The 27522-nt window shown below is 45.3% G+C and overlaps 3 protein-coding genes across 3 annotated transcripts; 2 read left to right on the top strand and 1 right to left on the bottom strand.

Annotated features, from left to right (window-relative positions):
- Positions 1 to 187: 187 nt before the first annotated feature.
- LOC130404994 (apoptosis-associated speck-like protein containing a CARD) lies at positions 188 to 1770 on the top strand. Its single transcript, XM_056609947.1, has 2 exons — positions 188 to 636; positions 1277 to 1770. Exons 1-2 carry the CDS (start codon positions 302 to 304, stop codon positions 1407 to 1409), a joined length of 468 nt encoding a protein of 155 aa, XP_056465922.1. The 5' UTR covers positions 188 to 301; the 3' UTR covers positions 1410 to 1770.
- Positions 1771 to 1832: 62 nt separating this feature from the next.
- LOC130404886 (putative pre-mRNA-splicing factor ATP-dependent RNA helicase DHX32) lies at positions 1833 to 10555 on the top strand. Its single transcript, XM_056609831.1, has 12 exons — positions 1833 to 3285; positions 3632 to 3825; positions 4065 to 4366; positions 4883 to 4971; positions 5203 to 5430; positions 5835 to 5928; positions 6056 to 6205; positions 6853 to 7044; positions 7697 to 7840; positions 8549 to 8739; positions 9189 to 9379; positions 9800 to 10555. The coding sequence occupies exons 1-12, from the start codon at positions 3073 to 3075 to the stop codon at positions 9963 to 9965; spliced, it is 2154 nt and encodes a 717-aa protein (XP_056465806.1). The 5' UTR covers positions 1833 to 3072; the 3' UTR covers positions 9966 to 10555.
- On the bottom strand, positions 9973 to 27404 carry edrf1 (erythroid differentiation regulatory factor 1). Its single transcript, XM_056609819.1, has 25 exons — positions 26930 to 27404; positions 26585 to 26793; positions 26286 to 26352; positions 25964 to 26089; positions 25719 to 25843; positions 25490 to 25631; positions 25058 to 25159; positions 23239 to 23360; positions 23014 to 23125; positions 22577 to 22724; positions 21987 to 22098; positions 21676 to 21787; positions 21055 to 21324; positions 20124 to 20195; positions 19840 to 19975; positions 19146 to 19337; positions 16425 to 16625; positions 15621 to 15839; positions 14873 to 15099; positions 14245 to 14403; positions 13441 to 13590; positions 12803 to 12956; positions 12366 to 12481; positions 11878 to 12053; positions 9973 to 11559 (listed from the first exon to the last, which is right to left on the bottom strand). The coding sequence occupies exons 1-25, from the start codon at positions 27017 to 27019 to the stop codon at positions 11403 to 11405; spliced, it is 3696 nt and encodes a 1231-aa protein (XP_056465794.1). The 5' UTR covers positions 27020 to 27404; the 3' UTR covers positions 9973 to 11402.
- Positions 27405 to 27522: the final 118 nt, after the last annotated feature.

Raw genomic sequence — 27522 nt, 5'->3', positions numbered from 1 at the left:
CAGTGCAACATAAACAGACTATTTGTGTATCTGTATTGCTTTCCTTTAATGTGATTACCGATTGATACGCGACGAGATTACTATGTAAAAAAAATAGATATATATCGATTGGGCGTTATAGTGTAGTTTACTTCCGCTATAGAGTGGCGAAGAAGGGGAAGGGGCGTGACTTCGTCACTATCTTGGCTCTTCCTGGTCTAGTGTAGCCTACGTTGGCGGCGTTGAGTTTAATGACAACATTTTGTATTAATGAATAATACATAAATATATGTAACTAATATATAACTAATTGGTGTAAGCTATGGCTTCAACGATAAAACAAGTTCTGCTAGACAGTCTGGAGGATCTGAATAAGAGAGACCAGAGGAAGTTTTGCGCCAGACTGTTGGAACGTGAGCGGGAGGGAGAGCCTCGGGTCAGGCGCAGCGCACTGGAGGACAAGGACGAAATCGGTATCGCTGATGTTCTCGTCTCAACCTTCACTGAGGCTAAAGCCGGGAGGGTAGCAGTGGAAACGCTGCGGGCCATAGAGTGTAACCAAATCGCAGTGGGACTTGAGGCCGAACTGGAGAGTAAGTTGACTAATGGAGATGATAGGAAGGATATTAGGATTAAGACGAGATCGCTGTTAGACCAGTGCGCCTCCACGCTCTCGATTTGGGTTTTATCACGGAATCGTGATGGAAAGTGGATACTCAGACATTGCGAATTAGGCTACTTCGAGTGAAAACTATAGGGTCATCATCCAACCAATTTTTTTTTACATTAGACTCCTGTGAGCTGCCCTCGGAAAGTTTTATGTTCAGAATGTCAACACACGAGCGATATATATATATTATATGCCATGTATTTATTATTTTCTACTGACGCAGAATTGCAGTCGACCTAGTGGCAACCATACGACCCCACCGTCCACAGGTTAGTCTCTCTCTCTCTCTCTCTCTCTCTCTCTCTCTCTCTCTCTCTCTCTCTCTCTTTTTTTCTTTCTTTCTTTCTTTCTTTCTTTCTTTCTTTCTTTCTTTCTTTCTTTCTTTCTTTCTTTCTTTCTTTCTTTCTTTCTTTCTTTCTTTCTTTCTTTCTTTCTTTCTTTCTTTCTTTCTTTCTTTCTCTCAGTTTTATCATCTCGCCCTCTCGATTTGCCTATTTATAATTGCTATATAATAATTTGTTACAAAGAATGGGACATGAGTCTGAATTGTGTTGCCTAATTCTAGCGAGACCTGGTGAGCACCATGTGGACAAACACCGGAGTTCCCTGTTTTTTTTATTTTTCAAGGATCCGGAGGTTCCCACCTATCCTGGATAAACTGCTGGAGCATAGCATCATGAGTAAGGAGGACTATGACTCCATCATGGCCAAACACGACCCGCAGGACCTGACCCAACATCTGAGGTCCAGCGGAACCTAAGGACATCTTCCTCAGCATGCTGGAGGAAATATTAACTTTTCTTATAGAGGACCTGAGGAGATCTTGAGCCATGGTGTGTTACATAAGTAGCCTAATTACAACAATAATGGAGGGTACTGATTATTTTGGGTATTTTTTTTACTCAATCTGAACTAAATGTTTCGTTTTTAAAATGTTGCTATAAATAAATAAATACTATGCCTATAATGTTTATCTATCCATTTTTATGAATTAGGAATCATGCGGTTTTTAAACGTAACGGAAGATGTAGAACCAGAATTACATTTTTTTTTTACATTGTTGTTTGGGGTATTTTTTTTGCCTACTCAATCTGAACTAAATGCTTTGTTTATAAAATGTTGTTATAAATAAATACTATGCCTATTGCCTATATGATGTTTCTCTAAACATTTTTATGAATTAAGTATGCTGTTTTTCAACGTAGGCCTAACGGAAGATGTAGAACCAGAATTAGGCCTACATTTTGTTTTTACAAACGGTCATAGGTAATTCATGTTATTCTTTGTAATTTGTTGGAATTTTATGTAACCATCCGCTATCCCCAGCACAGGGTTTAAAAAACAGTGGTACGGGGGGTGCGTTTATTGGTGCGGCATCAGTTCTGGGGGTTACATTTTGTTGAGGACTCGCGCATGGACCACCAGATGTCACACAGCGGACACAAAGTAACAAGTCTAAATTGAATTAAGCATCGATCATCTCGGAGTTCTCACTCGCAGATTTTTGATACAGTTTTAAAAAATGTACAGAGGTCCGGACTTTAGTGACCTCATAGTGGCTTGCCATACAAAAGCACCTTCTCGGAGCTCGATGTCCATGGCCAAGTGTGTCCAACCCCGCGCATCCGCCTCGCTGCTACAGCGTTGCTTATGATGGTCAGGTAGAATTATTTAAGAACGCGCTTTGATTGGCTGCGAGTGAGAACATTGAGACCTTTGGTTGCTCCATGCTCCGTAATCAAACTCAGATTTGTTTATTTTGAGTCTGAAATGTGCCTCATACAGAACATTGTGGGGGATACCTTAAACCTCGTGAACGGAAGGCTATTAGTAATCGACATGAGCTACGTCCATGAGGGCTACACACTATCAACTCTATGGTTGATATGGTAACCTAACCTTTGCACAAGGCTTCTCATTGGCTGGAAGTAGATGACCCCAGTTCAGATGTTGGGCACTGCAGGGCAGCATAATGCAGTTTGGTTTAAAGTTTAACGTTTGGCCCGCAATAGAGTTTATCAGGAGAAGCGTGTTTATCAGAATGGCCGTCCGTCTAGCCTCAACGGACGGGTCATCCTCTATGTCGTGTTGTCCCATAGATCCCACGCAGCTCATCAGGGGCTTAGTGACCACATGACCGCGCCTCGCGCGTCAGTCGTTTCGTTCAGCGCATTGTTTTGTTCCGTTCGCAATTCGTGTCCCCCCATATGGGAAACGATCCCCTCTATAATTGTGTTATAATTTTTCGTAGCTTTTTTTCCACTGTTTTTCCTGTGTTGTATTTGATAGGTTGTTTCTTGTTCAATGAGTAAATTCCGTTCATAGTTATATTATAACCCGTCAGCGACTTTGGCGCAGGACATTAGCAGTAGCCTACACCTGCCGAGGAGCGACCCGGAGGAGGCGTGGAGGGAGATTTAGACATGGACTCCGTTAGTCCGTCGGACAGTGAATTTGACGACGCGTTGGAGATCAACCCGTTCGACGGATTGCCCTACTCCTCGAGGTTTTACACGTTGCTCAAGGAGAGGACGGATCTGCCGGTTTGGAAAGCTAAGAGTTACTTCATGGACTGCTTATCCAGCAACCAGTTTGTCATAGTGAGTGGGTCTGCCAAGACCGGTAGAAGTTCTCAAGTAAGTAGATAAGCCTATACCATTATATTATTATAATTTTGCACCGATGATGATGATGATGATGATGATGAGTGTGTGTGTGTGTGTGTGTGTGTGTGTGTGTGTGTGTGTGTGTGTGTGTGTGTGTGTGTGTGTGTGTGTGTGTGTGTGTGCGTGCGCGTGCGTGCGCGCGCGCGTGTGTGTGTGTCAGAACAAACAAGCATACTGTACACATTGGCACACCTACAAAATAATAAAACGCCTGCTCTTCAAACTTTCTCGAAAATCGAAATGTCATTTATCGAATGCATAACATCCTATGAATATTTAGCATGATATAAGTGATGCCCTTGCTTTACAAACCCAGATACCCCAGTGGTGTACAGAGCTGAGCCTGGCGGAGCGTTACGATCGCGGTATGGTGGTGTGTACTGAGACTAGCGGCCAGCAGGCGGTGGACTTGGCCCTTAGAGTGGCCGACGAGATGGACGTCAACATTGGCCATGAGGTGGGCTACAGCGTACCCCAGGAGACATGCTGCTCTGGGGACACCGTGCTCAGGTCTGGAAGAGGATCTCTCTCTCTCTCTCTCTCTCTCTCTCTCTCTCTCTCTCTCTCTCTCTCTCTCTCTCTCTCTCTCTCTGTCTCTCTGTCTCTCTGTCTCTCTGTCTCTCTCTGTCTCTCTCTCTCCCTTTCTCTCTTTTTGTTTCTCTTGCTTTCCCAAACATAGATGGATTATTTTCTTTATGTCTATGAGCACTATGATCACACATTTATGTGTGATCCTTTCCACCCACCAGGTTCTGTACAGACAGCATGCTACTGAGGGAGATGAAGGCGGACCCCCAGCTGAGGCGCTACGGTGTGGTGGTGGTGGACCAGGCCCACCAGAGGACCCTGGCCACCGACCTGCTCTTGGGCCTGCTCAGGGACGTGGGCAGGCGGAGGCCGGAGCTCCGGATGGTGCTCCTCACCTCCAGCCACCCTGGACCCAGGCTGCTGGGCCACTACCACGCTGGCTCCGCCCCCAGCTCAGTGGTGGGGCCGCACATCCAGCTGGAGAGCCCCGCTGGGGGGGAGGTGGTGTTCAGTGGAGGTGGTGGTGGAGGCGGCGGTGGTGATTGTGGTGACGGTGTTGGAGGAGGGGTTGGTGGTGGAGGAGGTGGAGTTACTGGTGTTGGTAGTGGTGGGGATGTTTGTGGTAGATGTGCTGGTGGAGGTCACGATGGAGGTGTGGTCGGTGGTGCAGAGGGTGGTGGTGACGGTGGTGATGGTGACGGTGGTGGGGGAGACGGTGGTGGAGAAGGAGGTACTGGTGGTGGTGGTGTTTATGCTAGATGTGCGGGTGGAGGTCCTGATGGAGGTGGTGTCTGTAGTGCAGAGGGTGGTGATGACGGTGGTGGGGGAGAGGGTGGTGGTGGTGGTGGAGATGGAGGTACTGGTGGTGGCAGTGTTTGCCGTAGGTGTGCTGGTGGAGGTCATGATGGAGGTGGTGTCGCTGGTGCAGGGGATGGCGGTGGAATTGGCGGAGGTAGTATTGGTCGTGGAGGTAGTATTGGGGGTGATGGAGCTGTGGTTGATGGTTCTGGGGGTGGTGGTGGAAGAAGCGGCGGTGAAGATTACTTCTGCTCCTCTGTGCGTCTGGTTCTGGAGATCCACCACTCCAAAGAGGAGGGTGACGTGGTTGTGTTCCTGGTCACTGCACAGGTCTGCCTTATTCGTTTAAACTTTGTTAGTATGGCATCTTTCATACAGAACACACATATCAACTTCTGCCTGATTACAGAATCTTGATATGAATAAAAAAGTTATTAAATTGTAATGCAGATAAAAACATCAATACGAACGAATAATGAGAGGAAAGGAGAGGTCAAATAATGCTATTTAAACTCTGCTCTACATCTCTCCTTTATTTTATTTTCTGTCTCTCTCTTTTAGGAGCTGGATCTGGCATGTGACCTGCTCTGGCAGGAAGGCTCCAGTCTGCCTCCCGCACTGGGCCAGCTCTGCCCCACCCCGGTGCACCCTGGGCGGGCAGGGAGTTTACCCAGCCAGCCTGCCTCTGGAGGCCGACGGGTGTTCCTCACCTCCAGCCCCAACGAGGACTTCTTCTGGGCTGTGGGCTCCATAAAGTTTGTCATCGATGCTGGGCTCGGGGAGAGATACGTATGTTATTCTTATGTCATATTGACATGGATTGGGCTTTTTGTCGCCAAACTTTAATTTCACTTAATAACTTAAATTGTTATTCGTCAATTATGTGTTGATTGATACACATTTCTTGTCTGCCTCTTAACCAAGTCAAAGTCAAATAAATAAAGATTATTACAATGAATGTATAAATTATAATTGTATTTATGAAGCTGCAACAGAACTTAATTTATTATATTTATTATGATTGATAAAACAATTCGGCAAATTAAGCTAAAACAAGTAATAATATCACACAATTACTTTGCTAATATAATCAAATAGATGCATTGTCACAGCATACGTAATATCTCTATTAAAAAAGAACCATATCTACTGATGTGTGATGGTGATGCCATGTGGGTCTGATGTCACTGCAGGTGTACATCCCCCGGATCAGGACGTACTCCGCCATCGTTCAGCCAATCAGCAGGGGGGAAGCAGTCAGTCGCAGACAACTCACTGGCCCAACAGGTTAGAGGCTAAGCTAGCCTCAGTGTTGTAGTCAAAAAATAAAATAAATACTAATCACTTGGTATGATGCAATGCACATACATTCCCTGGGACATAGTATTCACAGTTGGATGTTTATCTCTTCTAGGCAAGTGCTTCTGTCTATACCCCGAGGACCGGCTATTGCCCGACGAGACACACCCACATATCCTGGAGTGTGACATCACTTCCTCCGTGCTGTTCCTCAAGAGGATGGAGCTCAGTGGCGTGGGCCCATGTGACTTCATCGACCGACCAGGTGAGAGTCTGCTTATGGGGGATTTAGTTCTGCTTCACCCTGGTCTCTGGAGCTTCCTTGATGCCTGAACAGGGAGGTGAAGCCAAATTAATTATATTATTCTTCAGCACATTTCGATTTATACACATAGGAATATCCTAGTTTAAATAAGAAGGGGACTTTTTCATTTTATGCTAAGCTATTGTGGGAAGCGATTTTGGTGTAATTCAGTGAATACTGAGAAAGCGGGCGAGGACTGGGAGATCAGAACAAACAGTTTCCTATTAGAGATCACTGGACCGCATCGTAGAGGAACCGGCAGGCTCTGTTCCCTGTGCCGCTTCCACACACACGCACGCCAGACCCACGCACAAACGCACAAACACACACGCACACGGATCAACACAGAACATTATGTTCATAAAAACAGCCCAACTGTGTGTGTGTGTGTGTCTTTGTGTGTTGTTGTTGTTTGCTTGCGCACTGAACCTGTCTCTCTGTCTCCCCTTGCTCTCTCTCTCTCTCTCCATTGCCCTCTCTCTTCTCCATCTCAATTTTATTTTCCATTTTAAGTTGCTTTATCCACAGGATAAAGTCTCCTATTGGAACCTTCTGAGCCTATTCCTAAAACCATTCTCCACCCGCCCTCCACCCGTCTCCACCCCCAGAGCCGGAGGGCCTGATGCAGGCTCTGGAGGAGCTGGACTACCTGGCGGCGCTGGACGATGACGGAAACCTGTCTGAGATGGGCATCATCATGTCTGAGTTCCCGCTGGACCCCCAGATGGCCAAGACCCTCCTTGCCTCCTGCGAGTTCGACTGCGTGGACGAGGTGGTCACCATCGCTGCCATGCTCACAGGTCGGACGGGCTGTCGCGCTGAACACCTTCCATTACTGATATCCAGTGGGTCGAAGGGCACCTATCAAGCTATATTAAGTGGACTGTACCAGCTTAAATCTGGGTGGACCCTCACCTGTGGGATGGAACTCGAGGGGTCGATTTTGAAAGGGCTTGTAATGGCTAATCAAAGTCACACCTGGTGGTTAAATAGGGGCCCTCTAAGTGCATTGTAGGGGGTACAGAACATGATGTCGGTTAATAACTAGCCCTAACCCTGACCCTCATTGTTCAGCATTTCAGTCAGTGACTCTTCTTTTATTATGCAAAAATGTTCATACTTTTGCACAATACAATCCGAGCAGGCACAGATGGTATTGGCGGGTTAAGATAACGGATATGTATGTATGTATTTTTGTTATCTTTAAATGTTAACTTTTTGCTGCCAATGTAATTGGAAATGGTAAGAACGGTCATCCAGGTCCTTGAAATGATTTTCCAGTAGCAAAGAGAATCGCAAAATATCGAGCATCTGGTCGAAAGGCTGTTTCGGATGGTTCCCGTCGTGAATCTATCCCAGATGTACTTAATCCATTCATGCGACTGTAACACTATCCATCCAGTTGTCATTGTGTTGGTAAACAACGCTCCTCAACCCCCGTGTCTCCGTCAGCACCCAGCTGTTTCCGGGCTCCCTCGGTGGGCCTGAGAGCAGATCCGTCCTGCCGGGGCCTCATGAAGTTCCAGCACCCGGCGGGAGACCACTTCACCCTCATCAACGTCTTCAAAGCCTTCCAGCAGAGCCGGCAGGACCCCTGTGAGTGATGAGGCCCCTCCAGATGCTGTATTCAGAAGGCAGCAGCAGAGACAACATACACAAGGAGCCATTTGGATGCTTACCGCGATGCATTGTGGGGAAACACAGCGGGGGGATGCATGGTGATCTCATGAATCACTTCATTGCATTGAAATGTAGAAAGGATTTTCCAGAGATTTGGTGAACTTACTTTCTGGGGTATTCAACAACATACAGAGGCACAGAACAGCAGTTATGTTCAAATATATGGCTGCCAAAATAGCTTCCTGACAACAACAAATATGAGGACCGATAGGATGCCTAATGTCTGCAGTCTACCTTTAGATATCCTTGAGCAAGAGGCACTACCCCCTACCCCTTAACGACAATCAAGTCTTTCAATCAGTCACTTTGGATAGGAGGGACTGGCAAACGATGAAATAGTTCATTTTGGATAGGAGCGACTGGCAAACGATGAAATAGTTCATTGTACATAGAGATTGGAGACTAACGATCACAAAAAGGTTTCCGGCGTCAGAAACCTCTAACTTACAATCTTCACAGTGCTACCCTGGAAGATACTGTTTGGTCACTTAAAAAGAAAGTAGTCCATTTTTTCTGTCTCTTTTATTTTGATCACGTAGTGGACCCTCGGCCCAGTGTCTAGAGGGACCCTCTTTTGTACTGTGCATTCGATACATGAAATACTTTGGCTTCTCCCCGGCCCAGACTGCAGGGTAGAGGAGTGGTGTGAGGCCAACCACCTGAGCCTCTCTGCCCTGCGTAGCGCCGACCGCCTCCGGGACGAGCTCATCCACATCCTGAGGAGGACGGAGCTTCCCATCTCCACGGCAACGTTCGGATGTCGCAGCAACACCCTGAACATCAAGAGAGCCCTGCTGGCCGGCTTCTTCATGCAGGTGGGAGAGTTGTTGTTGTTGTTACGGCCATGGTACTCTGGGATCCAGCAGTCCTGCTCTGTTATAGCAGAACTACTGCTGGGAGAGTTCCGCATTGTTTCCTGTTTCCATACAGGAAAAAACAATGATGACGCCTGACAATATTCTACCCAAGAAACCTCATTCACGCAAGTGGATGAGGTTTCCGAAGGGGTTTTCAATAAGTGTATTTCTATAGTTGCCAAGTCTACACGTTGTTATTTTAAAACTTAAATACTGCATGCAACCTTTGAGTAATTAGATGTTAACTGTTCCCTGTGATTGGTCGAAACTGTATTCAAATCGAATGCATGTACATCCAGATGTGACTATATTTCATATAAATATATATTTGGAATTTTTAACTTGCTCAAGCTTGAAAAGCAGCGATAGAATAAAACCACATTCGACCCTTATCGATCTATGTCCAGGTGGCCCAGGAGACGGACGGCTCGGGGAACTACTTGATCCTGACCAATAAACACGTGGCCCAGATACACCCCCTGTCGGGATACGGAGCCCGGACCCCCAAGCTGGGGCTGCCGCAGTGGGTCCTGTTCCACCACTTCTCCTTCTGGGAGGACAACTGTCTGAGGACCGTCACACGCATCGCTCCCGAAGAGTACGGACAAGAGCCACGCGCTGTTACCACATGGGAGAACAAGAGTTGATTTACTTTGTGTACACTCGATACAACTATAATCATATTGAGTGATTTAACAGACACGTATGTCCAAAGGGACATGTACTTGAGGCCCAGAAAAATCAACAAGTAGCTGGTTGCATGACTTCTTTTATATAAAACAACTGGGCAGAATGCATGCAGAGCATTTATCTTTCTGCATATTTAATGTCCCTTTTTTTTTTTTAATTCACCTTAGGTGTATATTTTATTTGCAACAGATCGTAGATTCTGATTTTTTGAGAGTGACATGTCATTCATGTAATGTTTTGCCATCATGATAACTATTTAAAACAGGTTCAATAATATATTTATTGTACATTTACTCTGCCAACCTCCTCCCTCTCCTTTCTGCACCAGGTTTATTGAGATGGCGCCACAGTACTTCTTCTACAACCTTCCACTAAGTGGGAGCAAGGAGTTTCTCCAAGACCTTCTGAACCACGGTTCTCCTCATTCTCCAGGGAGGGAAACTGCTCCGTTGGAAGAGGAGCAGCAAGCGGACACGCGCTGTGTCGTCCAGTGACTTGTATCCCCCGCATATCCGGAGCACACTTGAGGAACATCCGAGGTCTGCCTCAACACAATCAACTTTTAAATCAGGGCTCAAAACGTTTCTACTTGCCACAGCTTTTATGTAAATGTAGGTCCGACCTGGTTAACTTTTTACCATTTACATTTATTTTAATATTTTCTTCTAAATGATAATGTATTTTATTGATTGTCCTTTTTAACTTTAGTATACATGGGATCCCTGCCTATGTAATTAAGCACTGACCAATGTGTTTAAAGGGTGCTTTAGAAATATACTTGGCTACATTACTGCTGATTTTACATCAGAGCAATAAGGTTATCCCTTAGCTCTGCTGCACCACTCTATGTATTTCAAATAAATCAGTGTCATTGCATTACATTGTTAAAATTTTAGCAATGAGCAACTTAATCACATTCATGTCATAAAATTCTCAGTTATTTTGTTTTATCTTATATTTTTAAGAGAGGGATCCTTTATTCAGCATTTGCACTTTACAATAAAAACCTAATTGATCCTAATTGAGCTAAATTCTGTTTCGTCATACTATTTTTTTCAGATGCCCTCTTAACAACTTAACCCTCTCTCTCCGTAATTCATCATTATCTTACCAACTTAAGCTGAAGATATTAATATCATATTTAAATTCTGTTCAGTCAAAAAATATATCTACATTTGTATGATCTGGGTATATTCTAGTCTTTATCAACAAGCCTATACTTTTTGCTAAAGAAGTGCCTTTGACGCAAAAAGAGAAAACTAATAGAAATTAAAAATGCTTTAATTTTCTTCACAGCAGACACTGATATAAACTCTCAGTAAAGTAATGTGGAAAGGTGATCTTTGCAGAGCGTGTGGCTATTGCTCAGTTAAATGAAAAAAAGTCAGTGACACCTTTCAACTTATTTGTTTCAACCCTCAAAAGAAATCCGTAATATGACTTATCATTATTGGTATTATTGAATATCAACACACCAAAATAATACATTAAAACATGCATCTAGATTCAAGCTAGATGACCCCAGTCTGTGGTTTCTGACATGCAAACAAGCGAACCTTTACAGCAAGTCAAATTTTACAAATGTACAAACCAAACCATAGGGCGCAAGCATTAGAAAAGGTTTGAGCTCATTGTTCATACTTTAGAAAAAAGGCACAGATTGTGAGGTAATCCTTTGGTGGTGGTGGTGGTGGTGGTAAAGTTGGAGCCCTGTTGACTATCCTCCGATAGATGGATTTCACCTCAGCTTTACATTAAATAACCGGGGGAAAGCATCAAGCTAAGGCCTTTAAGCAAATCGCTTAGGATGCGGGAAACGATGCGATCCCAAACGACAAGTCCTCGAACGAACGACAAATTCTAAAAAGTGGCGGCCTCAATACTCCCCATCGCGGGTGACGCGGTTTCCGTTTGCGTGTGCGGCGGCGTCCTCACGCCCTGGCGTCCTCGCTCCCCGGCGGCGAGGACAGCTGCTGCAGGAGGTCCACGTAGAGCTGCACGCGGGCGTGGAGCGCCGCGCTCTTCTCAGCTCGCAGCAGCTTGGAGTACACACTCTTGTAGGTCTTCAGCAGCTCCTCGTCCTTAGGGCTGTTCAAAGAAACACAAACACACACTTAAGTCATGCGGAGACAATCTTTTAGCTTCTTCCTTTTCAAACACCTCTCATACATTCAACCAATCAAAAATCTTATCTCGAACAATCATCATGTTGGCTTTTTTATTTTCTTCATTTGTTTTGTATGTTGGTAATTGCACTGCTTCAGTCACTTTTACATCTCACTGCATACTTGTATGCATGTGACAAATGAAACTCTTGAATCTTCTTACTTGCCATTGAAAAAACTAGCTCTAGATGACACAGCCCTGTGGTTTAGTTTGAAATCTTAAACTGGTGGAATGGTTCACCTTGGTTTGCGCTTGGTGGCCGCCAGCAGTTTGACCAGCTGGAGCAGCAGGAAGGAGAAGCTGGCCTCAAACACGCCCACCAGCTTCATCACCTCCTCCAGGTTCAGCCCCGAGGAGGAGGGCCCGTCAGCCCCGTCGGCGGACGGCATTGGCTGGGTATGGTCACATGTCATCAGCTGCACACACACACACACGCACACGCACACACGCACACGAAAGAGGCATTAGTGTAGTTTATAAAAATTGCAGCACTTTTGTTGAAAATCTGTTTCTTCACTTTGCTACCAATATAAAAAAAAAGGAAAAAGTAAATTCTGATCATTGTAACCTTGCAGAACTTTAATACATTCCCTTTACAGTTAAACGTATACTGATCGTATTCTTTGATTGCTAGTAACTCTAGATAAAAGCCTCTGCCGAATGACCCATATGCAGGTGATCTGATGGTACAGTGTTTTACAAGGTGGTGTTCTCTACATGCGTCGCACCTCTCTCTGGCTCTCGAACAGCTCCTTGTGGATGAGCTGGAAGGCGTGGCGGGTGTCCATCATGACCTCCAGGGCCGCTGTGAGGGACTTGAGCTTGGCTCCGCTGCTGCTCTGACCTGAAGTGGCCACAAGGGGGCGGAAGACGGGTTAGAACCGAGGAAAGACACTTGTGAGCCTAATAGACTTATGGTACTGATTAAGTCTATGCTCCATCTCTACCTCAACTGTCTGTAATGTTTCGATTTTTTTATGAATTTAGATTCACATTGCTTCCACTCGTTTTGTAGATAAACATTCAATTATTTCTTACCCGTCCTTCTCCTCACACGTACAGTGAGAACGTCTCCTCCCTAAATACCGCAAGCATTGGCATTGTGTTGTTCTAAACTCCTACTGGAGTAACGCAACCTCCTCGACCTTTGACCTCTGACCCCTACCTGCCATGGTGAACTCGGCGAAGGCCACCCGCTCCAGCAGGGTGCGCAGCAGCTCGCAGGGCGCGTCTCGCAGGCTGAGGAAGAGGCGCACCGCCTTGCTGTAGTGCAGCTCCGCCAGGCTGCGGTGTTGCTTGCGGACGTGCTCATCTCCCACCTGGGAGCCGGGACATGAGATCAGCGCTACGATTGATGGACCACCACCGAATGACTCAACAAAAAGTGGCATTGATGTAATTATATACGAACATATACTTTCACTTGTTGTTCTCGGTGGCGCAACACAACAAAGTAGGCACCATTGTAACGTAGTTTGGGGTTTTCAAGGCTTTGGGCCCATGACGCATGATTCAAGCTATGGGATTGGCTTTGGAAGGAGGCCCTGAAGTGAGGGATGGGATTATTAAAAAATAAAAATAATAAAATCGAGCTTACTCTGGCTGTTTTCCCCAAATCGCCTACCCTACCCTAGCCCCAAATATAAAACCAATAGTTGACATTTGCGGTTGGCAGACACTGAGTGGCCAAAGGGACAAATAAGTGGGGCTGTGAACAGCTGTAACCCGCTCTTTGATTAAACATGACCAATAAAACACACAGGCCTTCATAAATCTAAAGTGTGTGTCAGAGCGAGGGCGGACCTGGTTCCGGAAGCAGCTGTGGTACATGGAGGCCAGGCGGTGGTGGATGGTGGCGGCCCGGTACTGGTACAGGGGCTGGCGGGCCGACTCCGTCTGCAGGTCGCAGTAGCGCAGGGACTTCATCATGGCGTCCGTCACCTCCTGCTCGATCTGCACCCGGCACACACACACACAGAGCTCAGCTTGTGCTTTGATTTTAGAGACAGCCGACTGAGTGGTGAACTATACCTGTACACATACTTCAAACATATCCACTACGGTTTACTAATCAGTGCTTTTGCAGATGCGTTTATCCAACAGAATTGATAAAAAAAAGTTGTGTTTTTTTTTGTCGTTAAGGAGCATGTAGGTAGGGGTTAAGAAATGCCGCCGTGCAGTCCGTGGACACCAGTGTACGTGTACATCATCTCCACGTTACATCCAACCACAATTGGAGACAGAGTCATTGATGAAGAATCACAAATGCAATCTATCAGCCTGCACACCAACTGCAAACCCGTGGTGGCTATTCAAACTACTCAGAACTACAATTCAGCCTTTAGTGATGGCCAAGCCCTTGTGTATTCTGCACCTTGTTGTTATTGATTGGTCCATATCGTTTATTATATTCTTTCTGCTGTTGATCTCCTAACCTCAATAACCAGCCATCTATGCATTCATTTTATTTTATCATCATATTATTTTCATCATTTGATTCTGCTTTGATTTGGACGGTTTACATCAACTTCATTTTGTATTCGCTGCTATAGCAATAATTTTCTGCTCAATAATAACTAGGATCAATAAAGCGTTATGTCATCCAACCTGCTGCTGGGCCTTGCGGGACAGAGGGGCGTAGTCCTGGAGGAGGGTAGCCAGGGTGAAGTATGTGGTGGACAGCTCCCAGGTCACACTGTCCCAGACCAGAGGGTGGCTCCCTCTGGTGGCCAGAGCCTTCATGGCACGCAGGTAGTAGTCTATAGCCTGTAGGCCGAGAGGAGAAGCAATACAACAGTATTTAGAGAAAATAAGATATGTACAAACACTGTTGTACAACATATTAGGACTGTATGTATCACAAGCTGAGAAGGGACACCCTCCTGTATCCCATTCTACATTGAATGATATCAATGTATATTATGTGCACATAATGTAGCGAAAAAAAGTAATTATTCAATAGAAGTATTACAATTGCACTTGACTACCACAAACTAAACGACAAACATCAGATCTCTATAACATCCGATCTGTCGGCACTCTGTTCAGTAGTATCTCTCCAAACTTTACATGTCTTCCTCATAACCTCGATAAATCATGAAGACATTTCCATGTAGCCCCATTTATCCAAACCGCCTTAAAAGAAACAAGCAAAGCATTCAATCCCAAAAACTCAGTTAATTCCAGTGTTCCAAAATGGGGAAACCATTTCACGAGAGCGACAGTGTCCCCGTACCTTGTTGTAGTAGAGGGCCTCCTCCGGGGAGAACTCCCCGCGGCTCTGGTCGGTGGAGAGCGCGCAGTGGGCCTGGGCGCAGATCCTCATCAGCCGGCCCGTGTTGCACAGCAGCAGCGCCGTGTTGGTCTGGTCCTCGATGGCGTGGAAGTCCTGCATGCCCTTCTCAAAGCAGGCGAAGCTCTTCTTCCACAACTCCTGCTCCGGCACGGACACAGAGGACCTCCCTGGAGGATGGAGGAGACACAACGGCCAGGGGGTGGAGGTCATTTAACGTCCAGAGAGTAGGGCTGGGCGATTAATCTAATTTTGATCGCAATTTCGATTTTAGCCTCAAATGATCACAGAATTAACATAATTGAGTTTTTTCGATATACATACTTTTTTTTATGTTTAATGTTTTATAGAAAGGGCAGCTGGATACATATCTGTATATTATTTTAGATTGGAACAATTTCTTTTTTACCATTTTGTGTATTTCTTTTAAGGCGAAATTTAATTTAAAAGTTCTGTTACAAAGTTTTGTTTGGGGGAGACATGCTGAATAAATACATCATGTTGTCGAACTCAAAAATAATCGTTTGAATAATCGTCATTTCAATATTTACCAAAATAATCGTGATTACGATTTTTCCCATAATCGAGCAGCCCTACCAGAGAACCATCAATAAATGAAATACTCTGAAATTCTGTGGGGTTTCTCGACATGGCGCTCCCAGGCGGGAGTCACTGCGGGAAGCACGCGTACCTTCCTTCTCCGTCTGCACGGCGGCCGCCTGGTTCATGTAGAAGACGCCCATCTCGTTGCGGATGTTGCCCAGCCTCTTGAGCACCTGGCCCAGCTGCTGGGCGCCCTGCTCCTTCACCACCTCCGCCGTCAGCAGCTCGTAGGACGCCTCGTAGCACTTGCTGCTGACGATCAGCTGGTACTCCGGGTCCGTGGCCAGGTCCGTGGCCATGTTGAAGGCTGGAGGCGGGGGGGGGGGGGGGGGGGGACAGAGCGAAGGATACATAAAGCCCTTTTCCAACAAACTAGCTCTGGTTCTTGAGATGTTTTTTTGGTGTACTTTAGTTCTCTCATGAGACCTTATTCCTGTATCACTACCTATCTTCTGCATTGATACGTTGTTTCATTGTATGCTTCTGGTACAAGCAAAGGTTCTGCTTGGGGATGAAAAGCGTCCGTCTGTCTCTATAATAATAATAATAATAATAATAATAATAATAATACTACATTTAATTTATAACGCACTTTATATCAACTTAATGACCTTAAAGGGCTACAATGCACATTAAAATAAATACAACATAAAAGACTAACTAGCTTAAAAAGAAAAATAACAGAGAAAAAATAAAGATTTAAAATAGTAGTTTAGCCAAAGGCTTTTTCTAATAAGATGGGTTTTTAGGCCTTTTTTAAAATAACCAACAGTCCGTGGGGCCCTTAGATGGTCAGGGAGAGCATTCCACAGACTTGGTGCTGCAGAGATATATATATATATATATATATAGATATAGATATATACAGCGGCTGTGCAGCCCGGACACCCACCCTGGCAGCCGCTCTCCCGATGCAGGCTGTGCAGGATCTCCTGGTCCTCCTTGGTCTGGTAGCTGTACTCCTCCAGGTAGGCGGCCCGGTTGTTGGCGTTCTGGGCCAGCATCAGCTGGATGTCCCCGCACAGGGACAGACACTCGGTGTGGAAGAGCAGCACCCGCGGGGGCAGCACGCTGCTCACCGCGCAGTAGGCATCTGGAGCAGGGAAGGTGGGGAGGAGGAGAGGAAGGGACAGAGGGACACATGGAGGGACAGGACGAGGGTGTGAGAGGGAGAGAAACAGAGAAACAGAGAAGGGTAAAGATTCAAAGTAAGAACCGAGTAGGAACAAAAGAAAGCTTTCAAAGAATGAAGGAAAGTAAAAGTAATAGCATTGAAATAGTTGAAGATCGAAATGGAGATTGAAAGAACAAACAGAAGAAAGCAAGAGCGAACAAGGGATCAAAAGAATAAAAGATCAGAAGAATGATTTATCGCAAGAAAGATTTGAAAAGCAAATGGAAGAAAGAGCGAACACAAGATTGGAAAAGAAAAGTGAACAAGCTCAATAATGAATGGGACTTAAAGAGCCCATGCCATTAAAATCACATTTTTCCTATTGTTTGTTAAATAACATAGGTCTGAATAAGTTTGTGAGCTGTGGTAAGTTTGAAATCTATGCAGTTTGTCTGCTGAATGCAATAGGCAATGAAAGGAAAAAGGCAGAAGAAATGATCCGATCTGGATAAGGTGACACTGTGACGTAGCGTTGTCAAATTATTATTCATGGCCCCGCCCACTTGGTTGGTTCGTAACCACCCACAAGAATTCTGAAGGAGTCGTGATTGAGTTGGTGCTAAATGCTAATACGTGTATGTACGGTAGTTGCTTAGTTCGTAGTAACAGGCTAGTTACAGAATTTTGACTGCAATGGCAGAACCACATCGAACTACATGAACTGCGACATGCTGCCTGCCGCCGGTTGCCGCGAGGCACCACCGCCGCGAGGCACCACCGCCCGGCAGCGGGCAGCCGGGCGGTGGTGCCTCGCGCCGGCAGCAGGCAGCGCACGGTTCTGTCTGCTACAGATTGATGTGGAAGTGGAAGAACCAGAGACGTCGGAGAACCCGACGAAGTCCTTTGTGATTCATTATATCTTCTGGACGTGCACACAGCATTTGGCCGTGATAATATGTATTATTTGATATAGATATCTATGTATTATATGATATTATTTAGATATAGAGCTCCAGGACTGTAACGCAAGTGTTGTACACTTCCTTGTTATTTGGATAACCGTTCTGCTGTTGGTGTGATGGCGCATAACACGTCGGACTCTCGTCTATGGTATTTCTACAACTAGTAGACCCGTAGTGGGGGTTATCTCAGCCATGGTTGAGAATGAATTGGGGGAAAGGAACTTTGGCTTTGACTCCCTGAAGTCATGAACCACGACATGGAGGAGAAAGGGATTGTTGACCGCGGTCGTCTCCCGCCGGAGCCTCGCTGCCGATGGACCACCGCCTCGGCTTCAGGATGCGGTGATTAGCACTGACCGCTGCCGAGGCGGCGGGAAGCAGGGCTCAAGCGGGATACATTCGCGGCCAACAATCCCTTTCTCCTCCATGTCGTGGTTCATGTAGCCTACTTCAGGGAGTCAAAGCCAAAGTTCCTTTCCCCCAATTCATTCTCAACCATGGCTGAGATAACCCCCACTACGAGTCTAGTTGTAGAAATACCATAGACGAGAGTCCGACGTGTTATGCCATCACACCAACAGCAGAACGGTTATCCAAATAACAAGGAAGTGTACAACACTTGCGTTACAGTCCTGGAGCTCTGCTCTATATCTAAATAATATCATATAATGCATAGATATCTATATCAAATAATACATATTATCACGGCCAAAAGCTGTGTGCGCGTCCAGACGATATAATGAATCACAAAGGACTTCGTCGGGTTCTCCGACGTCTCTGGTTCTTCCACTTCCATATCAATCTGAAGTAGACGCGGTCGTTTGAGATTCATAATAACCTATCGTCTGGAGGCTCACACAGCTTTTGGCCGTGATAATATATATTATATATTATATGATATAGATATCTATGTATAATATGGGTTTCTAAGAGCCATTGCGATACATCCACCGTAAACAGAGCGCATGGTACCGTGGCTACAAGCTGCTCAGGGCCAGGTGATAATATATATTATATATTATATGATATAGATATCTATGTATAATATGGGTTTCTACGAGCCATTGCGATGCATCCACCGTAAACAGAGCGCATGGTACTGTCGGTGGCTACAAGCTGCTCAGGGCCACACCCCCACCCCCCTCCTTGACCTGCCTTGACACGCCCACCGTATACAGAGCGCATGGTAGTGGCTACAAGCTGCTCAGGGCCACACCCCCACCCCCCTCCTTGACCTGCCTTGACACGCCCACCGAAACAGCGCGTTTGGGGGAAGCTCAATGTGCGACTGTTTCGGAGTGACTGTAACTCTGTACCACGGCTGAATTTCGGGGACGTCTTTGAATACTGTGTTTGTGGCCCACTAATACCTATATTAAAGCATCATAAAATAGAATGGCATGGGATCTTTAAGCCTAACAAAAAAAAAGTAACACAAATGTCAGCATGACTCCTTTCGCATCACCATGCACTTATGTATCCATTATGTATGATCCATTAAAAGCTGTGGGTGAATTATTACACCAACGCTACTGACCGTGACACTGCAGCGCTAGCTTGATGTAGCGCAGGGCGCGTCCGTACTTGAGCAGGTTGGTGGCGGCGTCCGACAGCACGTAGTAGGCCTTGGACGCCTTGAGGAAGAGCTGCTGCTTGATGCGGTGCTGCCACGTCCCGGGAATTATCCCCGACCGAGTAGCGTGCTTTCTGATCTCCTGGAACGGTACGACTACAAAGACATACACTTTAGGTTAACTTATGAGGTACAACAAGCCATTGTGGTCAAAAACAGAGGTTTAAAAAACACTTGGGTTGCCTTAAACTTATTGTGACTACAGGGAGACGCAGTTGGGGGAAAGAAAAAAATTATCTTCTTTTAAATGTAATTTACTGTCTGCTACTGTTTGTGACACCCAGTTCCCATACGGGATTAATTAACTATATATTTGCCTTAAGTGAATGCCATTGATTGAGATTAAGATGAGACACCCCAGTTTTACTGGGTCAATTCAAATTGGGAACAATCCACGATCAACATGAACGCAGCGTAGTGTATTACATTAGGCTGCTGGCAATGGGGATTGAACCAAGTACCTTTCCAGCTAGGAGCCAAACACACTAACCAGTAATCACTAGACTCTCTCCGCCCACAGACCCTGTGATCAGAGCCCTGGTAGAGGAGGGGGGGGGGGGGGGGGGGGGGGGGGGGGGGGGAGGTTGCCTGTGCTGACCTATCTCCAGGAGCAGGGTGATGCCCTTCTCCACCGGGGCGACCCTCTCCTCGTACTTGAGGGGGATGGGGGTGTTTGGGTCCGCCGCTGGCAGGTCGCTCTCCTTCTTGATGCTCCCGTCCACCGCCTTCAACCCCTGGGCGTGGAGAGCGGGACGGTAAGACAACGCGGAGGAAACACATGCATGAACTCCTTCTTTTTAGAGATGCACCCGATGATCTAATTTTTCGGCCCCTAGAGCTACAGTAGGGGGACACGCTGATGCAATACGAACTCGATCGTACCTCTAACACATAGCTGAGGACGTGCCTGCACCTCTCCTCCTTATCCAGGGACACAGGGAACGCGTAACTTGGCTGTGATCAAACAAAAAAAAATCAACAAAGGTTAAACAGAAGCCAATGTATACAGGGATTCGTCGGCAGGAAGCGATACACAGGACAAACTTATACTATCATATCATATAGCATCATTTTTCATGTTACTCAGGCCTAGGAACTAACTTTTTACATTTATATTTTAGCATCTTTACTTAAGTGTCAATCTTAAAGATTTTCATGGAAATATATTAGTATCTATCAGTGAATTAGGTTACACAATGGTGATTGAGCCTTTGGCCCACTGATGAAAGCCCTTTTAGTACTATGAATGTTACAAACTGGGTGTTGTGCTTTCTTTGCCACTGTGGATTCAGATCCCAAACGGTGCAGTCACTGACGTGCTTCCCATCCCAGAGAGGTAATTGCGGGGCTACTGCAACAGCCTAGCTATCCTAACCACTTGTGGATAGCCCTGTACTCTTGCGGATAGCCTTGCGACATCCGTCGTCGGGTGTCGCAAAAGGGTACGAAACGGAGGCTTTGGAGATTTCCATTTTAATATTACAGAGCCCTAGGCGTTTAAAATGGAAAAAGCTGAGGTCTCGACTTTATTCATCAGCAAAAATCAACCAATCAACCAAGGGACCAAGGAAACATATACCTAGGGGACCTAGATTACAGTACCTAGGGGACCAAGGACACACTACCTAGGTGGTCTTCGGAACGCATACCTAGGGGACCTTGGGTAACGGTACCTAGGGGATCTCTAATGCGTCTTTGAGCATTTAGAAAAGCACTATGGTTGAATGTATTATTATCTTTTGTTCGCGTACCCAGGGGACCTAGGATGTGTAAGCCCCACTTTGAGGGAATCCCCGCCTGAACCAAGACTCACCCGTATCTGGTGGGTGGACTTGTACTTCTCCGGCACCGACAGCTCCCCCACGGAGCGGATCACGGCGATGGCCTTACTGTCGCCCGCCGCGTCCGAGCTGCTTGTGTCGCTGTCGTCCTCCGCCAGCTCCTCCTCTTCCTCCTCCTCGCCCTCCTCCTCGTCGCTGTAGCTGTCCTCCGAGCCGGCACGCAGGGAGCCGTCGCTGTCCGCCTCGGGGGGCTCGTCCAGCTGGAAGAGCTCCGAGAGCATGTAGTGGGCCGAGGCGATGATCTGAGACCAGGGGGGCACCCGACATTATGATTAAGGAGAATCATAAAGGTGTCATGGAGTATCGATGGGTCTTTCTGGGATCCATTCCAACAGGCAATCGTTATGCAGAGATTATTTTCTAAATCTCCAGATGTTCTCCTCTCTAATAGGTAGCAAGCCAAAGAAGCCGACTAAAGTGGTGCCCGAAGCAGCTTCAGTGACCAGTGTCCGTAAGGGCACATGGCGATAGGCAAGGGTTTGACTCTGGTATGTACAAAATGCAATGTCCACCAAATACGTCCCCAGAGACTGCGAACAGATACAGCCCATTCGGCAGCAGTGTCGAGTCCCGTCGCCCGGGGGAGTGTTTACCTGGGGGTGTCTCTCCTGGTCGAGCAGCTTGACGCAGTTCAGCAGCAGTGTTCGGACCGTCCCGTAGTGCTTCCTGTTCTGCCTGGCCTTCAGCATCATGTTGCTGGCCACCCTGGGGCACCACAAGAACACAAATAAACATAGAGCAGGGGGAAGCAACATGCAGTGGGCTTGTCTGCCAGATTTCTAGATTGTATATAGTAAATGTAATGTGATGCCGTCTGGATTTCCCATCAGGAACACTGGGCTGAAAAAGCCGTTTGTTAAGAAGGGGACGTTGTTGTATTGTTTTGGTCTCCATTCATACTTACTTATAGAGCAACACGGCTACGGGCAGGGTGAAGGGGTTCTGGTATTTCTCCTCCTCAGCCTCCTCACACAGCGTGGTGAGGTCATAGAGCTTTACAATGTCACTGCCACTGGCTGGAGGAGTGGGAAACCAAAGGAAATTGTATAGATTTAGATTTAGCCTAGCATAGAATAGTATAGCATAGCATATAATAGTATATCATAGTGTAGCATAGTATAGAATATAATACTATAGCATAGCATGGTATAGCATAGAATAGTATAATAGTGTAATATAGTATAGCTTAGCATAGAATAGCGTTACATAGCATAGCATGGTAAAGCATGCCATGGCATTGCAGAGTTTTAGGCCTTTTATGCTGCTGAAAAACGTATCGTTAACTCAAGCTACCCAGACAGGCCAATTATCGTTGTTGAACCTATTTTAGTTTAAATTACAAGGAAACCTGAAGATAAAATAATAACAATTGTATCAGCACAATAATTGAAATACTCAACTAACACAAGCCTTCGTCGAGACTAAGGGAGTGCCTATAGAACAATATATTACGCTACAGTACAGCACTGCATACAAAGAGCGTCTACACGCCACCTTTGAAGAGCCAGTAGGTGTGACCCTCTTTGGTGCAGTTGGACTTGAGGAAGGAGAGGATGTTCTGGGCGATGTCTTTCACCACACGCGTGGAGAAGGTGGAGTTGTCCAGATCGGGGATATCTTCTGTCTTTATCATCTCGTATTTCTGTCAGAGTGGAGTGAAAAAAAAGTTGCATTAACCATCAAAGCACCGATATACATTTCCAAGCCTTTTTTTCCAATTAATATTGAAAATGTATGCCATTTGGAAAATTAAAGTGAAACAAAAAATAAGATAAATTAGCCATTACAAGCCATTTCACTGATACGTCTGTTACACATCTAGGTTGACTCTACCACATGTAATTTCCTTATCGGGTAGGTCAGCTAGTCAACATAACAACACCAGGGGGTAAAATATGGGCTGCTTAAGGATAGTGATTGAAGTTCTCTACCTGGACTATCCCGTTGACATGGAAGCACATAACAAGCTCTGGGACGTTGCACATCAGATTGTCCAGCCAGTAGTCGATCCCGGTCAGGATGTTTATCGGCTTGTTGTTGTCCCTGGAAACAGAGAGGCAGTGCAAATAGAGGCGTAATGAATTCTGTGTTTGACAGGATAGGAATCATTTCATAAAACCCCATTTACTGGGTGAGTGTTGTGTGGTACACCTCACCTGAGACGCAGACTGACGGCTGGGTAGCGACCCCCTCCAAATATCGGCATGTTGGAGCCCACCAGCATGTGGATATCTTCAAAGGTCCACATGATGTTTCGCACAAAGTCGTTCCTCAAACCCTGCCACAAAATTCCAGTTAAAAAAAGAGTTACGTTACATTTCTAATGAAGCTTATAAGCATGATTATAAATATTATGAAACCATTATGAAATATACCACGCAGGCTGCTTTATAGCTTTTAACATGATTCAGGTAACATTTAAATATGAACAGCATGTTTCAGGGGGCAGGGCAGTCTAGCGGTTAGGAAAGGTTGGTTGACTACCATCAAAAAGATTCACGGTTCACCCGTCAAGTCTGTAGCCTTACCTGTAGATATACTTGAGCAAGATACCCTTTCCTGTTCTTTAGCGACAACCTTCTTAAAAATCCCAAATGACTGAAAGTCCCTTTTAATCTAAGCAACTAATGTAAGTGAGTAAAATAGTAATAATTAGGGAAGAATCGAATTTTCGGCCACCGAAAATTTTCGGCAGAAACGAAATACTTTCATCACTGAAACACGGCCGAAACAGAAATTTGTGATGACGCAAAACAAAAAGCGTGGCCAGCACGTGCTTGTCTGGATAAGCGCAAATATGTCTGCGGTGTGGACGTTTTTCAATGTTTCTGAGAAAGACCCACGTATAGCGATTTGCAAAAATTGCAATGCCTTGATTTTAATGAAGTTAGTACACAGTGATAGCTAGCCACATGCACGGTGTGCATTATAACAAAAACATAAATAAAACATGAGATCTCCCCCCACTGGTGGGTCTTTCTTTTCTTGAAACTAACATTAATTCTAAACAGCACTTTACACAGTAGCCTATAATAGAAAATGCTCAAAGGTAAATCAACGTTATTTAACACTGACTGTAGCTTTTTATAGGGAAAGAAGCAACTATGATGGACCGTACTAAACGCCCTATCCATTGTATGGGTCTGTAAAATGCTAATCAAATCAAATGTATTTATTAAGCACATTTAATAACAAGATGAGGGGATGGGGGGAGATCTTAAGTTTTATTTATGATTTTGTCATCATGCCTGTCTACCTTTAAACACGTGCATGTTGCAGAAAATATGCAACAGCGCCCCCTGGGGTCACACTTTTCAGTGGGTCGCAGAATTCGGTGTAACACCGGTATTACCGAGTATAAACGGTGTAAACTTTGAAACTAGGTCAACCGCCATCTTCTCCGTCAACTCTCCTCACACTCGTTGACAGCGTCTGGCAGCGCGCCAATTCTCGGTGACAGCGTCTTATAACGTTCTACACATAATAGTATAATATCATTTTATACATAATATCACGGCCAAAAGCTCTGTGCACCTCCGGATAGCCGTAGCGCGGGGAGCTCTCGGAGGGATTGGGCTTCGCGGGGTTTGTTTACCGGCGTTGCTATGGTTACCGGTCTTCTGTGTTCCAACGCTTTATTAGGTAGCCTATCTATTAGGTTTGTATTTTTTTTATGAAAAAACACATCAAAAATAAAACAGTGCAAAGACAAACTGCCGAACTTTTTTTTTAATCAAATAGGCCTAAAGATGACGGCGAATGTTCTTTTATTACCGGAAAATAATAATAAAAAATAACTGTTGGCCTCAACACCGGTAACACCGGTAATACTGTATACCGCGGCAACTCTAAATGGTACTAATAATTGGCATAAAAATTTCTTTCGGTGTATCGGTTTTCGGCCTTGGTTTCCTCATTTTCAGTTTTCAGTTTCGGCCAAGAATTTTCATTTCGGTGCATCCCTAGTAATAATACCTGGCTGCTCTCTCCCTCATTGAAGAGCATAGGAACGTTCTGCCCTTTGGGAATGGCTGTCACCTGGTCGATAGCAAACAGACTGTCAACAGAGATGTTCTCCTGTAGGTGAGGCAATGAAAGAAGTTATTGAGTGGTACAACACACAACACAGTCAATCATACTAAACACCAAGGATGCCACTTAACCTTCACTTACAATGTAGGGAATTTTAAAAACTAGTATCTTTCAGTTTGTTTTGTTTTTTAATATCTTGGTTGTGTTAAGATTAACCTGAGCATTATAATGATCATCAGTTGAATGGCAGCTTCATGTGCATAAATAATAAATAATAATCTACTGCACGATAGTCTCCTCCCATCATCCCTCTCAGCTCAAACCATACCCAGGTCCGTTTTAGACTATTTAAATCATTGCGTCACGTTCTCTGACCTCTTTGGGGGCGGCAGATTCCTCAGAGTCTGAAGGCGTGCTGGGGAAGGTGGCAGGCCAGGACGGGCTGAACTCCTCCGCCCCACTCTCCTCCTCCCCTTCGTTATCCGGTAGGCGCTCGGCTGCTGCATCCCCGTTTATACTGGGTCATGGAAGCACCGCGTCAGACATGACGGGAAACGTAGCCGGACAAAACTACAAATGTGACCTTCATCTGCGCTGAACTGACCTGTAGTAGAGGAACTTTGAGAGGATGGCTTTTTGGTACCAGTGTTCTTTGCTCTTTTTTTTCCGCTGCCACTTTTGATCGATCAGCCGCTGGTAAAATTCCTTCAGCCACGTCCAGTCTCCGGTCTGGAAGGCCAGTCGTGCACAGGATTAGACCCGGAGAACAAGGTTCATTGAGCAAACAAAAAGCTTTAGGTTAAAAATGGACTAAAGAACTCTCCCTCTAGGGTCCACCAGCAGCAGTACCTGAGAAGACCTCATGAAGAGCTCTTGGATGTCCAGCTCGTCCAGCAGCAGAGTCCTCCCTACTCGGTGCACGGCCATGCTGACATGGGACTTGCTGTATGGGATTTTCAGAAGCTTCTTTATGTTCTGTAGAAAAGTATATGATTATAAGAACACCAGTCACGATGAGATAGTACTTAATTTATTAAGATTGGAATTGTGGGTGTCACAGTCGAAAGTACTAACAAGAAGTATAAATAAAAATGAGCGTAATCCGAGTAAAAGAATCGGGTTTGCCAGGAATAAAGGCTTGATGATTAGATAACTGAAATCGATGACAGACCTCGGAGTCTGACACGACGTCCACGTCATCGCCGATGTTGTCGATGAAGTCATACGCCATGCCGAAACTGTATAGCAACACAAAATATGACACCTACTGATTCACATACACAGTAGTTTATAATTGTGATATTGAGGCACCATAAAAAACTAAATAGAAAAGCCCAGTAGTTATCCATCTCTTGGGAAATAAGCAGTTTAACACTCAATCACGAAACACACATGAGTGAGTATAATGTATGTAGGCTAAGTTATAGTAACTAGAATATATCAATAGGCTTCTCTGACAGAATGCGGTACCTCGAAAAGGGCTTGCTCTTGCTGCTGGATCCCAGAACGGTGGTTCCAGCACTTCCAAGCTGAGGGTTTTCCCTCAGCCAGTTCGCAGGAGGAAGCTTCAAGTCTGTCTGCTCCTGGAGCAAGGCATAGCTGGTCGGAGGCGGTGCAGCACAGTACTTCACCACAGCCCGGCTCTTAACCTCGTTCGTACCTGTACATACCTCCAACTCCTTTGACATGAGTAGATTGAAATCAGGAGATATTGAAAAGTCATAGGGGATAAGATTCAGAACATTCTGGTTAAGGACGTCATTGATTGATTGGAGAAATAGTGATCAAAGTAGGTAGGTATGCAAGTAAACTCACATGTTTGCTGCTTTCTCCTCCGGAGCACGGTATCTCTGAAGACTGATCCGACAGGCCACTATATTGTCCTCCGTCAGGTGAGGCACTCATATTTGATGTCTCCTTATCACTAATATAAGAGAGTATATAAACGAAAATCTATTCGTAAACATAGTCTTCTTACGACGACTATTACACGTGACAAGCTGTTACATTGTCCAACAGTGATAGCGTCAATAAAACCTATTTTCTCGAAAATTATGCAGGCTTAATACAGGCGAAAGACAGAAGTTTGGATCTATAGAGTGGTATATTAACGACTGTTAAACTCGTTAGGCATAAAAGTCAGACGCAAACAGAAACACAGCCGTGCGAAATAACAACAACTTCCTGTTTGGGAAATATAGAACACGCCTGTTGTATAAGCGGGTAATTTATAATGACATCAAAGTACAAGACCACAACGAATCCATCGTAGTTTGAACTATAAATGTAGTTATTTAAAAAAAAGATATATATATATAAAAAAGATTATATATGACCCGGAAATAGTTTAGCAGTGACGCCTACTTTCCATCTTTCTAGAAGCGTGAAGCGTTTTCTCGAACTCTAAA

This window comes from Gadus chalcogrammus, chromosome 15 (genome assembly GCF_026213295.1).
Source record: "Gadus chalcogrammus isolate NIFS_2021 chromosome 15, NIFS_Gcha_1.0, whole genome shotgun sequence".
Classification (NCBI taxonomy): Eukaryota; Metazoa; Chordata; class Actinopteri; order Gadiformes; family Gadidae; genus Gadus; species Gadus chalcogrammus.
The sequence above is the reverse complement of the archived record's forward strand: the minus strand, read 5'-3'. Positions and strand labels throughout refer to the sequence as shown.